This window comes from Orycteropus afer, unplaced genomic scaffold (genome assembly GCF_000298275.1).
Source record: "Orycteropus afer afer isolate SDZICR_OR568_19922 unplaced genomic scaffold, OryAfe1.0 scaffold00039, whole genome shotgun sequence".
NCBI lineage: Eukaryota > Metazoa > Chordata > Mammalia > Tubulidentata > Orycteropodidae > Orycteropus > Orycteropus afer.
In genome coordinates, this window is record NW_006921626.1 from 8,067,260 (window position 1) to 8,083,749 (window position 16,490).

General features: G+C 36.7%; 1 protein-coding gene across 1 annotated transcript in view; it reads left to right on the forward strand.

Annotated features, from left to right (window-relative positions):
* The first annotated feature begins 13,023 nt into the window (after positions 1 to 13,023).
* DISP1 (dispatched RND transporter family member 1) overlaps positions 13,024 to 16,490 on the forward strand; it is an 80,920-nt gene continuing 77,453 nt past the window's right edge. The window contains exon 1 of the mRNA XM_007936954.2: positions 13,024 to 13,532. Coding sequence (XP_007935145.1) covers positions 13,024 to 13,532 — 509 coding nt within the window. The remainder of the gene's footprint in view (positions 13,533 to 16,490) is intronic.

The window sequence follows — 16,490 nt, forward strand, 5'->3', positions numbered from 1 at the left end:
ATAAGGCAGAGTCTTTTTTAGGAATTTCCATACTTGATAGTAGCTTACATTTTAGACCTGAATTTTAGAATTATATGCATGAACTATTTGCATTGATTATGGGGGGTGGAGAAAGTGTAATATATAAGTGTCTGAAATGATTGTCCTACAAAGCATTTAGAAAATGCACGTTAACCTTGCCTTACTCTGGGAAATGATATGTAGTGTAAAATTGATTCATCCGGTTTTATAATCTAATCCCAATTGTCTTTGAAATACATGGAGCCAATCAACTCCTTTTTGGCAACTGTTGGGAATTTGCTTTTCATTGTTTGCTATTCACCAATCCTTTACCTTCTATTCTAACTGCTTTTAGTCCTGGGATTGCATTGGGTTCCACTCAGCATTGTCACTGTATGGCTCTTATGACTCAGTGTGGATGATAGACAGGCTTAACATACATACTATGTTGACATTTCCTGTTTTTTTAAAAAAATTGCTGTCTATTCCTGATAACATTCTAATGCAGGAAACAAAACTGAAGTGTTTGGGACCAAGACAGATCAACTGGTTAGCCTATCTTTTGGAAAAAATATAAAATAAAGCAACTAAAGTCAATTAGAAGAGGGCAGCTTGGGGAAAAGTGTGGTCCTTTGTTCTGTCTGTCTTCATTTCTATTCTTTTATCATTTTAATCACTATTAAACCAGCTCATATATTTAGATTAGGAAACTACTCACAGGGAACAACAAAGCAACCAAAACAAACCCATTGTCATGCAGTCAATTTAGACTCACAGCCACCCTATAGAACAGGGTAGAACTGTGCCATAGGATTTCCAAGGCTGTAATCTTTTACAGAGGCAGACTGCCACATCTTTCTCCAGCAGCGTGGCTAGTGTGTTCCAACCACCAATCTTTTGGGCAGCCAAGTGCTTTAACCATTGTGCTACCAGAGCTCCTTCCACAGTAAACACATTACATGCTTGCTGAATAAGGGCATTCACCCATTGAGCTAAAAAATATGATTTAATTACTTTTGTAAACAAAAGTAATAATAATTTCAGTTCATTTAATATATAAGTAACATATATAAGATTTATGACATTTGTACCCAGGCTCTTACTAACACTTAATTTAAAATTCAAGTAAGAAAAAAAGTCTTTATAAATTTGGTGGTTTGCTAAGCTTAAAGTAAACCTTAGAGTCCTTAAATAAAATGATGTCTTTTATTGTGTTTCATAAAAATACCTTGAGAGATATTTTCCATGTTTCTCTATAGACTAAAGAACAAGATACCCTTGAGACATTATTTGCTAGCCTCTCCAGGGAAGCCCATCTGGGATACTGCTCTAGGAAATTTGATTTGCTACTTCTCATACTTCACAAAACAGCAGGGAATGGGGCCTGGAATCAGATACATAGCATTTGTCAGAAAAGCTTAGATAATTCTAAGTGTAATATTAAAATACAACATACTATCATTTAAATCAAACAACAGTAAGTGCTTTATGGTGGTTATCTCAGTTTTTGGGTTTATGGAAGACATTAAAAAAGTTTTTTTCACATTCTTTTTATTGCCTCACACATGTGGGAGTAGAATTTTCTTAGTTTGATTTCTTCTCAGTGGTTTTTTTTTTCCCCTCTTGGAGCTGCAAACTGTTGAGCATTTAGGATGTGAGAAGTATTAAGCATCCATAGTGTCTTGAGGCATGCCTGTGATCTGTTCAGCAATAATATTAGTTAAGCTCAGTAACATGATACTGTTTCTACTGGGGAAGAGCTATGAGTGATAACGGATAGATAGACAGATTGCTCAGTTGTAGAGTTGCCCATTTTGCAATTTTAATTGAGGTAAAATAGTTTTAGATGAAAGCTTATGGTCTGAAGATAAATCTATCACATATTAAGAGTCCTTTTTTTTTTTTTTTCCACCAAAGCATCTGGTAATTGGTATTTGGCAGAGATGTGAGCATGAGGATGTGAGCAAACCTGGTGTCTGGAGGCTGTGTTACTCTACAGTCACAAAATGTAAGATGCTTAAATTCCATTCAGAAAACTACCCCCCCACACACACACAAAACTTTAGGGAACATGGTCTTGTATTAAAGAGGTTGACTAGGGATCGGGGATGTGCTTTTTCATGTGGCTTAAATAAACTCAGTCTTCAAATTGGCTATTTGCTAAACTTTCTTTAAAAGACCCATAAGTAATTGAGGCGATGTGACAGCTTCTTTCACATTTCCACAACATTGGTCCGCATGAAGTCTGCACTGTTGTCTCTCTTGAACTAATGTCTTATTAAGGCTTTCTCCTCACTGCACCTTTTCCCTACCCTTCTAACTTTAACATGAGTGTAAGGAGAAGTGGAGAATATTGTGTGGAGAGAGAATTTTGGGGGATGAATTTGGAAAAGAAATCTCTGAAAACAGCTTTAGTAATTACAGTCCTAGAACAAAGAAATAAACCCCCTTCCATCGAATCAATTTTGAGTCATAGCCACCTTATAGGACTGAGTAGAACTGCCTTTCCAAGGCTTTAATCTTTAAGGGGTCAGGCTGCCAAATCGTTCTCCCACAGAGGGGTGATGGGTTTGTACCAGTAGTCTTTCACTTAGCAGCCATGTGCTTAACTACTCTGGCACTAGAGCTCCCCTACACAATGATAGTTCTCTTGAAATATTTATATAGAAAGGTAAGTGTTTATGCTAAGAACAGTATATGATTGACTGTCATGTATTCCACATTGAAAGAGAGAAACTTCACTTTACATCTGCATTTCCCTTCCCACTTTAGACATAAAATAAAATGAAGAAAATGAGATTGATATTTCTACAGCTCTGAAATTCCTACTAGTCATCCCTACATGTATAAATCTATGTTTTGACAACCTTATTCATTTTCAGGGGTAAGACTCCTTTCTATACTCGGGGCTTTCAGATTTACTACCAAAAACAAAAAACAAAAAAAACAAATTCACTGCCATCAAGTCGATTCCAACTCATAGCGACCCCCTTTGGGTTTCTAAGGCTGTAAATCTTTACAGAAGTAGATTGCCCAGTCTTCCTTCCGTGGAGTGGCTGGTGGGTTTGAACTTCCAACCTTGTGGTTAGCAGTCAGATGCCTTAGGTACTATGCCACCAGAGCTCCTTACTATGATACATACACTTAATTTAAAAAAAAAAAAAAGTATATGAGAAAAACTTTATCTGGCAAATTTTCTTTTTCTTCTGTATCATTAAGCTACTTATAAGTACCATGAAAATTTATTTAAAAATGAAACATGTGAAATACATAGTTTATCCTTATTTATCAATGTTTGTATCATAATCATATTAAAAGATGCTATTTAAAAATTTTAGGTGTAGATCATTTTCAAACGTGGTATTTATTGTCATAAGTTGAAACTATTTAATAAATTGAATAGGAAAACAATAAACTTGATTGTACAAGAATAGTAACACTTCATTTTCAGATTTCCTAGAACTCAGTTTGCATTTTTATGGAACAGTGAAAAGCATACTAATACCTGTTGTTGTTGTTGTTGTTATGTGCCTTCAAGTCGGACCAACTCATAGCGACACCTCCTTGGGCTTCCAAGGCAGTATCACTATGGAAGTAGATTGCCCCATCTTTCTTCCGAGGAGTGGCTGGCAGGTTTGAACCGCTAGCCTTCTGGTTAGCAGTCAAGTGCCTTAGGCACCATGCTACCAGAGCTCCCATACTAATACCTAGCGGGCTCTTATGCATTGTATCTTCAGTTGTACAGACCTTCAAATTTATAACATTGTTTCTTTGGGAGAATGGCTTCCAATTTATTGCAGCTTATGTTTAAGGGGAATAATAGCAATAATACTTACTTATATATAAAAAGCTCCTAGGTGACTGACCTCAAACCTACTGCTGTTGATTCCAACTGATCACAAGCCTATAGGACAGAGTAGAACTGCCTGGTAGGCTTTCCAAGGCTGTAATCTTTACAGAAGCAAATTGCCACATCTTTCTCCCACAGAGCAGTTTGTTGTTGTTGTTGTTGTTGTTATGTGCCGTTGAGTCAGACCTGACTCATAGCGACCCCTCCTTGGGTTTCCAAGGCAGTAGTATCACTATGGAAGTAGATTGCCCCATCTTCCTTCTGAGGAGTGGCTGGTGGGTTTGAACCACCAGCCTTCTGGTTAGCAGTCAAGTACCTTAGGCACTATGCTACCAGAGCTCCTACAGAGCAGCTAGTTGGTTCAAATTGCCACCGTTTCAATTAGAAGCCAAGTGCTTAACCACTGTACCACCAGATCTCCTTTACATTTATAAGTGTTCTTATTGAAAGAGAGTTTATTGGTAGAAAGTTCACGAACTCAAAGGAAAGTAAGAAAATTTGATTTGTCTCACAGGAGGAGATTATATTTATTTAAGACCATCTTTTTTGTTCTTTGATTCAGATTCTTTGATTAAAGATACATATTTTGTTGTCAGGGCACAATTACATTGTTTTGACATAGTCCAAATACTACATGATAACAGAGATAAATTTACCTTGCTTCTTCAAGTTTACATAATATGCTACATGGATGGATAATACCTCTTTTTAATTCAGTAAAATATGTCTCTGACTTTCTTGAATGCTGAACTGTACTTTTAAAAACTTTCTTGGGAAATACTGAATTCAGAAGCTATATTTTATGTAAGCTTTCAGACAGAATTTTATATCAGTAGCTCCTGTTGTTGTTGTTGTTATGTGCCATCGAGTCGGCCCCGACTCATAGCGACCCCTCCTTGGGTTTCCGAGGCAGTATCACTACGGAAGTAGGATTGCCCAACCTTCCTTCCGAGGAGTGGCTGGTGGGTTTGAACCGCCAGCCGCCTGGTTAGCAGGCAAGTGTCTTAGCCACTATGCTACCAGGGCTCCCGTAGTTCCTAGTGGTGCTATAAAAGCTAGTTGAACTTGGCATTGCCCTACAGGCATCCTGAGTCATACAGGTCTGGAATTGAAACTCAATCATGTGATCGGGGTGTTTGACCCTCAGTTTTCTCTGTAATAGGCTTAATAGTGCCTTCATAGGGGTATTGTGAGGAAAGTGCTTGACATAGTGAGTTGCTAAATGCATTTTTAATCACCTTTTGAGGGGGAAAATATTTCTAGAGACAAAACCTGTCTGATGTCCTTCTACCTTCTAACTTTAATAGCCCTGCTACAGAAGATGCCTAAAGTACAATTCTTTGTCAGTTACTCTAGTGCATTTAGAGAAGCTATTCATTTCTCTGGCCTTAGCACTAAATATTAATCAGCCGGCCGGTACCAGTGATCAGAAATGAACCATCATTTTAGGATAAGCATTAAGCAATTTTAGAGGAACCATTTCATATTAAAATGAGTTTTGTAAGTAATGAATATAAGTACTCCCCAGACTACCTTTACACTTGGTGTGGAAAAACAAACATTCCAGTATCTGTGTATACCCATCTCCTAATATCTAATAGCAGTTGGGAGCAAAAAACAAAATTTTCTCACCAGTTAACTGGGCAAGGTGCTCCAATCTATATATGTGGCTTTGGTGAAAAAGATTAAAACCAAATCAGCTGTTACTTTCATCCACAAAAGATATTTGGAATCATGAGTTAAGCTATAATTGAACTTAATTTTCAATTAGAACTTCTGTTGTTAAAATATATTACTTTTCTCTGCCCAAATCAGAAAAAAAAAAAAAAGGTCCTTGCCTTTATTTGTCAACCATCGTATCATTTCTCTACTATTTTACACAGTTCTACTTCACTTGTGTATCATTTTACCATTATAGGCCTTATTCTTTTGTAGCTTCTCCACCGACTTTGTGATTCTGCCTTCCTAATAAGCAAAGTGTGTTACGGGGACCAGCAATATAGGCATGCTGTTGGTAGCTTGTTGCCCTATCCAGACAGATTGTATCAGAATCTGCATTTTAACAAGAGCCCATGTGATCCTTATGTTTGATCAGCACTGGTTTAAAGTGGTTCATGTTTTATTTGGATAAACTGTGCCATAGGGAGCTTTATCACTCCTCTGAAAAGATGATTGGCTGCAACATTGGGTTTTATTGGTGTTCCAGTCTTGCCATTTATTGAGTTTGGTGTTAAGAACCTGGAAAAGCAAAGAGTTCTTTTAGATCATCTGGATGTAGGGAATGTAGTTTAGAAGAAAGCCCTGAAGACTTTGGGATCAGACTTTTCTAGCCTCACAATATGTGATCAGTATGTGACTTTGGGCAAGTTACTTATCCTCTCTGTGTCTCAAGTTTTATTTTGCCAAATGGGGCAGTTAATACTTGCCACACCTGTTTTTCTGAGAGCTATTAGGAGGATCAGTTCAAGTGAGATCATGTATGTGGAAATGGTTTGGAAATACCAAGGAGAGGTGTACTATTGCAACTGTTGATGGGGAAGGATGATGTTCCCTCAGGCTATGTGGGCCTCAATATTTATTAAGGATAGTGATGGCTTTGCTAAGTGGTAATTGGAACAGGTCTGTGTATCCTCTTCAACATGACATTTAGATTTTAATTTGATAGTTTTCTGGCTAGCTCTAGTCTGGCTTCCAGTTCCAACATAGCTGTCATGAAGTTTTGAATGCTTCATATATATGTTTGGACTCTGGGAGCCACCTAAATAGTTTGATTGTATCCTTTGGAAAATTGTGTGTTGATGAACAAAACTTCCATAATTCAAATAGATCCTGTTAAGATTACATGATACCATTTCCAATGAGATATTAACTTTTTTTTGTCTTTGAAGCAGGGAGAATTTCCTTATATTTTATAGATGTAAGTTTCTTAAGTCCTAAACCAGAATAGGGTGTAATGGTTTTTGCACTAATCACATGATTACTGATTACTTTTTTTCACTCTTCATTTCAACATAATTGAAATGTCTGTGTATTTCTTTTCTGTAGCATCTGTCTTAATGATTGTGGAACTAGTTAGTCGTGGTGCTTTTGGCTCAGAGTTAGCTTTGGTCCAACAGGTAGTCAGTCATTCATGTTTCTAAAAATTTGGAAAGTTATGAGATAAGCCACAATGAAGCAATTTGTCTGAATAGAGTATGTTCATCCATTCTTTTTGTTTAACTCTATTTTCATTTTCTGCTTCATCCAGAGTATGTAGGTTGTCATTTTAAGAAACTAGTTATATAATAAATGATTAGCAGTTTAAAATATATCCAGTGAATGTCTAACTATCCTTTAAGGTAAAGTAATTTTGTTTCTGTTTTATGGTTTTAATAGTAATTACCCATTGTTCATTGTTTGTCACTGTGCCACTGTTGTTGTATTAATATTTCATTATTACCAAAAGACATTGATAGTGAAAGGTACAAGCAGTACAGAAAGTAAAATGTGTAAGTATCCTTCTTCACCCCTTCAAGTAGCCCAGTCCAACTCTCCAGCACAAAGAGTTTTCTTATGTCCTTCTAGAAGTTATCTAGGTAGATACATAACCATGTATGTATATCCGTCCTTGTCTGTCTCTCTTTTTTTTTTTAATCAAGTAGATTCATACTGTAAAAGCCATTCAGCTAGGTTTTATGTGCACATAATGATGTACTAGTCCTTTCCATAGCAATACATCCAGATCTAACTCATCCTTTTGTTTTGTGCAGAATACCCAGTGCATTGATAATACAGAATTTTTAAGTCTCCTATTGATAATAATTAAGGAGCTCTGGTGGTGTAGTGAATAAGGCACTTGGCTGCTGACTGGTTCAAACCCACCAGCTGCTCCACGGAAGGAAGATGGGACCATCTACTTCTGTAAAGATTTACAACCTTGGAAACACAGTGGGGGTCGCTGTGAGTCAAAAATGACTCGATGGCAGTGATTTTTTTTATTTTTGTTTTTGTGTTTATAATAATTGAGATTTTTTTCCAGTTTGCACTGTTACAACCAATGCCACAGTCAGCGTTCTTATGCATAAATATATCTTGACACATTGTACAAGGATATGCAAAAGATGGATTTCTGGAAGCAGAATTGTGGGTCAAAGGATAAGGGCGCTTTAAATTTTGCCATGAAATGACATGTTACTCTCTTAGAAGAGTGCACAAATTTTCAATTCAAACAAAATTAACTTAGACAGGAAACCAAAACTTAGAGTAAGACATAGAGTAAGAAGAACTTGGCCCAGGTTCTCAAATTAGTAACTAATAGAGTCAACTTTCCAAACACAGACTTATCCATTGCCATTTTTTCTAGCCTACAGATATCTCAGTTACCATTTTAAAGCATAATTTTGCTTTAAAACTAAGAAACATTATTCTATATCTGGTTTATATTCTTACTTAATCAAGCAGTAATGATAATTCTTCACATTATAAATACATAGCCTTTTATGACTTTCAAAACATGTTTACATTCTCATAGTAATCCTGTAAGATGGGAAGTGATAATGATCCTGACTTATATGTGTGAAGAACTGAGACTCAAACAAACAAACAAATGTAAATTTTAAAATTTTATCAAAATGGTCCTGAGTACTTGAGCCCAAAATTGCAAAAGCATGCAGGGCATAAAAATGCTAACCAAAAAGGTCAAATGGGAGATAAGACATTAGTGGCTTGGAGTGTGTGGATAATGGTATATTATATTGATGAACAGCAGGAAATACAAAAGTATTTTGGCTATGGGGCCACTGTCACCTCAAACCAGTGCCTCATAGATTTCTTTTTGCAGGCTTTGTGTGTTATGGCCCTGGGGAAAACAGGTGATTTAAACATAGCTATCTTTCAAAGCTGTTCATTGCATTCAACCCAAACTTATTTTAAACTTCTACCATAAATACTGGGAGCTCTGGTGGCATAGTACCTAAGGCATTTGACTGCTAACCAGAAGGCTGGTGGTGCAAACCCACCAGCCGCTCCTCGTAAGGAAGGTTGGACAATCTACTTCCGTAGTGATACCACCTCGGAAACCTAAGGAAGGGTTGCTATGAGTGGGATCCAACTCCACGCAGTGTGTTACGGTTACCGTTGCATTTAAAATTGCATAGCATTCCATTTATCACAACAGCTTGGCACAAGTGCTATTAGCATTTTCTTTCAGGAGCTCCCTATTTCATCTGAGTGTGTTGATTCTTCCTCTGTCTCTTCTCTTTTCCTGTTGTTCTCCTCAGCCTACACTCAGACTGATTTTTTTTCCCCCTCATTTATCTCAGTTCTGAAGAAATAAGATCTTTTTCTGTATGGGCCCTAGGATTAATTCCTTACTTCAGATTGAAACTTTGCTGCTCTAATCACCTGAACCCCTCCATAAATATATCCCCTTAACAATATCCATAAACATTTCTTAAAACATTTTTTTCCATATTTGCTTTTTATCATTTTTACTTGTTCATTAAGTCCATTTGATTGTTCCCGTTTTATTTTTAAAGAAACCAAATTATAGAAAGCTCATGAGACTGGCTTCAAATATAAGCCAAAGTCAGAGTTCAAATTATTCTTTATTATCCACAAGTTTCTACTTCATTAGAAGAAGTCCCTAAGGTACAAACAGATTATGTTCCAAAAATTCATTTGTAAGTCACTTATTTGGCACTTGAACTTCATTTTACCACAGTGGGGAAAAAAAAATTATAAAGGGTGATTAGGTCCCTCCACTGGCCTACAAAAATCTGTTTAACTCTTATTTAACTAAGAAATGATACATTTGCAATAAGAATGAAAGAGAATGATAGTTATAATTCTGGTTACAAAGAAAAAATAAAATAAAATGTATTTCTCCTGAGGAAAAGCAGATTTAATTAGAAGATAGTGAAACATGAAAATTGTGGAGAGTATAAGGGGAGCATTTAGGGACATTTTCATGGCTGTTAGAGATTGAAGGCTCTCTGTTTGAAGTTGAGTTTCACCTTAAAACCTGCAGGGTTTTTTTTTTTTTTTTTTTTTTTTTTCTACATAGTACAAATAAGACATGCACAAGTTTGTTAAGTTTTTTTTTTTTTTTGTGGTCAGACACTTCTCACAAGCATAACTCACCCTATGGCTATGATTACAGTAAGATTGTATTAAATAATTTTTTAAAAATACATTATTTTAGACAGTGTTAACCAACCTGAAATGGTAAAAAACAAGCCAACAAAACAGAAAATAAATATTCCCTATTTCCATCCTCCTGATGGAAAGGAAAGGAGGGGATCAGAGGAAGATGTTGATTTTCGCATTCAGCCAACAGATCCCATTAGTTAGGATGGCCTAGCTGGGGTCTGGAGAGAAAAGGTGGGAGCATGGGTTGCAGGTGGAGGTTAGAGAAAGTGTGAGTACCTAGTGATTTGTGTGTGTTGAGTATTTATACAATGAGAGTTTCTAATTCTGGAATATAACTGCCTTTATCTCATCTAGTGATTGCTTCCTGTATTATTAGACTGTCTTACACTTAAGCATACAGATAAGCATCTCATGTTTCAGTTAATTTTAAAGAAAGTTTAGGGCTTCTTTAAATGTCCTTTAGTAAATAAATAAACAAGCACACACATAATGCACACATATAATGTATATATATATAATACGTACAACATACATGGGGTGTGTGTGTATATGTGTGTGTGTGTGTGTGTGTAAAGCATTTGCATACAGCTTTCACTTTTTATAACAACAAAAGAGAATATATTCTTTGGTAAATAGAGGATTCAGTGAGAAGATCTTATTGACATAGTACATTAAGGAAATGGTGGAAGAAGGATTAGAGTTTGTGCCTTCTGGGCCAAATTAAAGCCTTTCCATTATACTTGTCCTGCCTTCCCACTAGTTAGATAATACATTTGACTACTATTGCTTTGTGTTGAGTATATTATCTGAACCCTTTATTCTGAGTATTTACACCTAAGAGTGATTTAATGGAGAGAACAACTGTTTTTATAGTACAACAAGTCAAAATTTCTCTCCACAATCATTATAAAAAGAAGTTTGGGATTGGTGGGCCACTTTGAAAAGTCATGCTGAAGATTGATGACAGAAGTAATATGTACTTGATTTTATTTACGTTTTAAGCTTTTAAATGTTTCTTCATTTGTAAGGAAACTTTAATGTCCACAGTAATTTGAATTCTTCATTTCTTATAGTGTTGATATCTGTATCACTGAATTTGTGTGTGTCTGAGGAATTTTATCAGAAAGGATAATAAATTAATAATGCTAACTTTGCATCCTAATGCAATGAATATCTTCTGAGTGTGAGTGTTTAGATTGAAACTATGCATTCTATTGGCATGTTCTCAGAAATGTCCCTGTTGAGTAATTTACATATAGGATGAAAATGTGCACAGGCCTCTTCCCTATGGGTGATCCAGGTTTACTGTGTCAGATTGCCATGTACTCACATTGAAAAGAGATGATCTTTTCAGGCTACGAGAGGTAGGGAGTACCACCTGGGAAACCCAAGAAGGAATTGCTGTAAGTCAAATTGACTCAATGGCAGTGAGGTTTTTTTTTTTTTTAAAGAGGTGGGGAGAGACTGGGAAGAGATTCTCCAGAAGCTTATTCTAGAATGCCATGCTAGAAGGGTTAGTGAGCCAAATTATGTTTTTCATTTTTCTTTGTTGGAGTTCATGTATAGATTAAATAGACTGATGGGATTTGATGGCCTGTTTTTCTTACTGTAAACTCCTGGATTTTGTGTGTATGTTGCCCAGGGGGTAGTGGGTAAGGGAAGAAGAGGGAGATTGTCAGATTTTGCTTTTGTCTGTCGGCTGGACAGAACCATGCCACCAGTAATTTGAGCATGTTAGGTTTACCTTTAGGAGCTCTGGTGGCATAGTACCTAAGGCATTTGACTGCTAACCAGAAGGCTGGCAGTTCAAACCCACCAGCCATTCCTTGGAAGGAGGGTTGGGCAATCTACTTCCGTAGTGATATTGCCTCAGAAACCCAAGGAGGGATCGCTATGAGATTGGAGCTTAAGACCCTTTAGTGAAAGAAAAAAAAAAAATTATTTAAAGTAAATCCGACCCACAGTATTTTTTTTTCTTCCTCAGGTGTAAGAAATGTTACCTGAGATAGCTAACATAGAAAAAAAATTAATAAATTCATAGTCAACTTAGGTGGCATGTTTATTCATTATTTTTCTAGGCATTTTATTCATTGGTTTAGAGGACAAAACTATTACATCTCATATTTAATTGCCATGATTCTTAGCTAACCTGATTAGTTTTAATTTTCTTTTGGTTATTCATGTTCTAGAGTTGAGTGACTTAGAAGAAGAATCCTGTTTTCTCACCCATCCACCCTCATGACATTGCTACATGATTGTAGGAACCAAGGCCCCAACAGAGCATGGTTTTTCTAAGACACAAGACATTATTAAGCTTATTAGAATTATTTTAACCCATACAGCTGATTACCCTCAGAATGGTCCTTCATTTTGCCCTTTACATCTAAATCTGAACAACTCAAGCATGATACTGTTAAAAAGTCAAAAGATGATTGATATTAGTGACCTTTATCCCCCCCATTCCAAAATGTTCTAATTTGTAACTGATTCTTGCACATCTAAGGAGCCCTGGTGGCATATATTGGTTAAGTGTTCAACTGCTAACTGAAAGGTTGTTGGTTCAAACCCACCCAGTGGGTGGTTCAAACCCATCCAGCAGCTCCACAGGAAAAGATGTGGCGATCTGCTTCTATAAAGATTACAACCAAGAAAACCCTATGAGGCAGTTCTACTCTGTGGCATGGGGCTGCTACCATCAGAATTGACTCAGTGGCACCCAACACCAGCAGCAACATTTGCATATCTGGAATAAGGAGGGGAAAAAGGCACTAAAGTGTAGAGGTGGAGGAGGGAAAAATGATTAATGGGGACAAGAGAGGGCTGTCGAGTCATGAATTACCTGGGAGGAAAGAACAGGAGAGCTTACGTGTTGGCTGGGTCTGTTGCAGATGCTGCTGGGTTTCCACTGCACTCTCACAGCTCCTCCAAGAACTCTCCAAGAGTTGTTTTAAAATATCTTACCTGTGCTTTCTACATGTTTGCCTGCCTGACCATAACTGGATGATTTTGCATCATTTCGTTTCTTAGGGTCAAAACTTTGGAGCATGGCTATGTGTGATGGAAACACTGATTTTGTGGTTCTGAGCAATGGCAGCATCACAACCAGTGCTACCAACCCTAGTCCCCTCACCCCCTGTGATGGAGACCTTACAGCCCAGCAGCTCGCACCCAAAGAAGCACCAAGAACAAAAGTGAGTCCAAATGGATGCCTACAAGTTAATGGCACAGTTAAATCATCCTTTCTGCCTCTAGACAACCAAAGAACGCCTCAGATGTTATCCCAATGCTGCCATCCTTGTCCATACCATCACCCTCTGACTAGCCATAATAGTCACCAAGAGTGCCATTCGGAGGCTGGCCCTGCAGCACCCTCTGCTTTGGCCTCGTGTTGCATGCAGCCACACTCAGAGTACTCTGCATCTCTTTGTCCAAACCATTCACCTGTTTATCAGACTTCGTGCTGTCTTCAGCCCCCTCCATCCTTCTGCCTGCATCATCCGTGGCCTGACCATTTTCAGCATCAACCTGTGCAACAGCACATAGCCAACATAAGGTGAGTGGTCTGGAAGTTTTACTGACCTTTGGGATTCAACTAATACCACATTCAACTAATGAATGTGATTGCTTGTGTTCATTTCCTCAAAAGGTGGAGAGAAATGTGCCAAGGAAAGAAAGCCAATGAAAATGAATAACTTGAGAGATTGTGGGAAGCCTATTAAAATGCAAATGAAATAACATTTTATCTGTTTTATCCACTGACTTCTTAGTCAATAATGCCCTTCCTTTTCTTTTCCATCTCTACATGCTGGTAAGGGGTCCCTCCTAGAACTTGAGTTGTGAAGTTCATTAAAAGATTTTATTGTTAGCAGTTTCTTTTATTACACATGGGAGATGTATTTGTAATGAGACTGCTAAACAGGAGTCCTTTATTTGCTATTCCTAGTGATCAACCTTTATGGAAAAGAAATGTAAAACCAGTTGCTTCTTTATGCTTCCGTATGGCTTATAATTTCTATTCATGTGATTTGGGTGACTATGTAATATATTGAGATGAAACATAGCAACTATTCCTTTCATAACAGATGAAACCTGGAAATTTTCAGATATGGTAGATGGAAAACTACTAGAAAAACCCACATCATTGTCAGTCTTCACCCCCACTGCAGGCCATATTTGCTCTATGTGATTTTCAGATATTTTTCCCACGGTTAAGTTAAGTGGCATGCACCACACATAAGCAATGATAATACGTTTCACAAAATACTAAGTTCTTTGTAGAGACCAAGTATTATTTTACTTTTTTAGGTAATTTTTTTTTTTAAATGAGCTAGAAGAAAGCATTCTCTTTTTAAAGTTGAGGTATAATTTATATACAGAGATGCACAGATCTTAAGTGTACAGTGTGGTCCTTCGTTTTGCCCTTTATCCTGTGTATGCATTTGTTAAAACTAATAAAACTGTACAATTAAAATCTCTAGTGGTGTAGTGCCTAAGGCGTTTGACTGCTAACCAGAAGGCTGGAGGTTCAAACCCACCAGCCATTCCTTGGAAGGAAGATGTGGCAATCTACTTCTGTAGTGATATTGCCTCAGAAGCCCATGGAGGAGTCACTAATTGTAGGAACGAACTCGGATCCGATTCAATGGCAGTGAGTTTGGTTTTGTTTTTTTGTCATAATATAGAACATTTCTATCATCCCAGAAAATTCTTTCATGCCCCTTCTCATTCACTTCCTCTTTCCTCACCAGAAGCAATCATTGTTCTGAGTGCGTCATAGATTTGTTTTGCCTGCTCTAGAACTTCATATAAATCAAATATATACTCTGTGTCTGACAGTTTTCACCCAGCATAATGTTTTTTGAGATTCATCTAATTATTTTATGTATTAGTTTTTCTTTTTGTTGCTGAGTAGTATTCCATATGTGCATGTAATAAATTCACTATTAAAAATTATATTGTTGTGATAAAAGTATATATAACAAAACATTTACTCTTCAATATTTTTACATGTACAGTTCAGTGACATTGGTTATGTTCATTGTGTTGTGCAAACATCACCACTCTGTGTTTCCAATTATTCCACCATTAACAGAAACTCAGTACACCCTAAGCAACTCCTCCTTTTCAGCTCCCTCCCACCCTTGGCAACCACTAATAAATTTTGGTCTTTATACTTTTCCTAGGAGCTCTGGTAGCATAGTGCCTAAGGCACTTGACTGCTAACCAGAAGGCTAGCGGTTCAAACCCACCAGCCACTCCTCGGAAGGAAGGTTGGGCAATCCTACTTCTGTTGTGATACTGCCTCGGAAACCCAAGGAGGGGTCGCTCTGAGTCGGGGCTGACTCTACGGCATATAACAACAACAACAACAACATACTTTTCCTATTTTTTTCTAAGTGGGATTATACATTATTTATCATTTTGTGACTGATTTATTTCACTGGGCATGATGGTTTCCAGATTCATCCATGTTCTAGTATGTGTCAGGACTTCATTTCTCTTTATGACTGAGTAATATTCCATTGTACTTATGTACCCCATTTTGTTTATCACTTATCTGTTGATGGACATTTAGGTTGTTTCCATCTTTTGGCTATTGTGAACAGTGCTGCAGTGAACATTGGTGTACAAGTTAGCAAATTCACTTTTAATTAAAGATTCATGTCTAGAAAGTAACAAAAGTGATAAATACTTTTCACCTTTATCAGGTTTTAGATGTTGTAGAGATTATCTGGTTTTATTCTTTTAGAGAGATCTAGAATATGAATTCCTCTGCAGCATGTTTTTACAGTTGTAGAAAGCTCTTTCCATACAGGATTTGAGAGCCTTTTATAGAATTATGGTAAAAAAAAAATTTCATGAAAGCCATTTCTTAGTGGTTGGTCTATTAAAAGGCTGATTTTAAATTATATGATCATAAAGATAGATGTTTTTGAATCATAAATTATGTGATTGCATAATATGAGTTAAGATGGATAGATTTTCCATTTTGAAGCTAATGTCTCTTTAACGAAGCTTCACAAATATTAAAACTACGGACATGTAACCAATTATTTCAACATGATAGGTTGTATAAAGATATTTAGGACTTTGACTTAGCATTTATCAATGACTTTAGTTTAAAGGAATGAGAGCTTATATATAACTTTAAATAGAATGTTACTAAAAGACAAACTAATAGAATGCCATATTTATCCATCAAGAAAAGTTGTAGAAAAATATGGAACATTGTGAGAGAAATTTTTCATATTCTATAATTTTATCTCAATAATAATACCTTTTAAAGATGCCTACAAAGGAATAATATGTGGCCAGTTGTATATATCACATGCTTTATTATGAAATGTGCACCTCAAGAATTACTTTCCAATTTTCTATAATATTTATTTAATCAGCAGTATTTACCAAATATCTATATGTGCCAGACACTGAAGATTTAATTCTAAACAGGATAAGACACTTTTCTCATCTCCATAAAGCTGTAAGCTAGTAGGAAGGGAGCCCTGAAGGC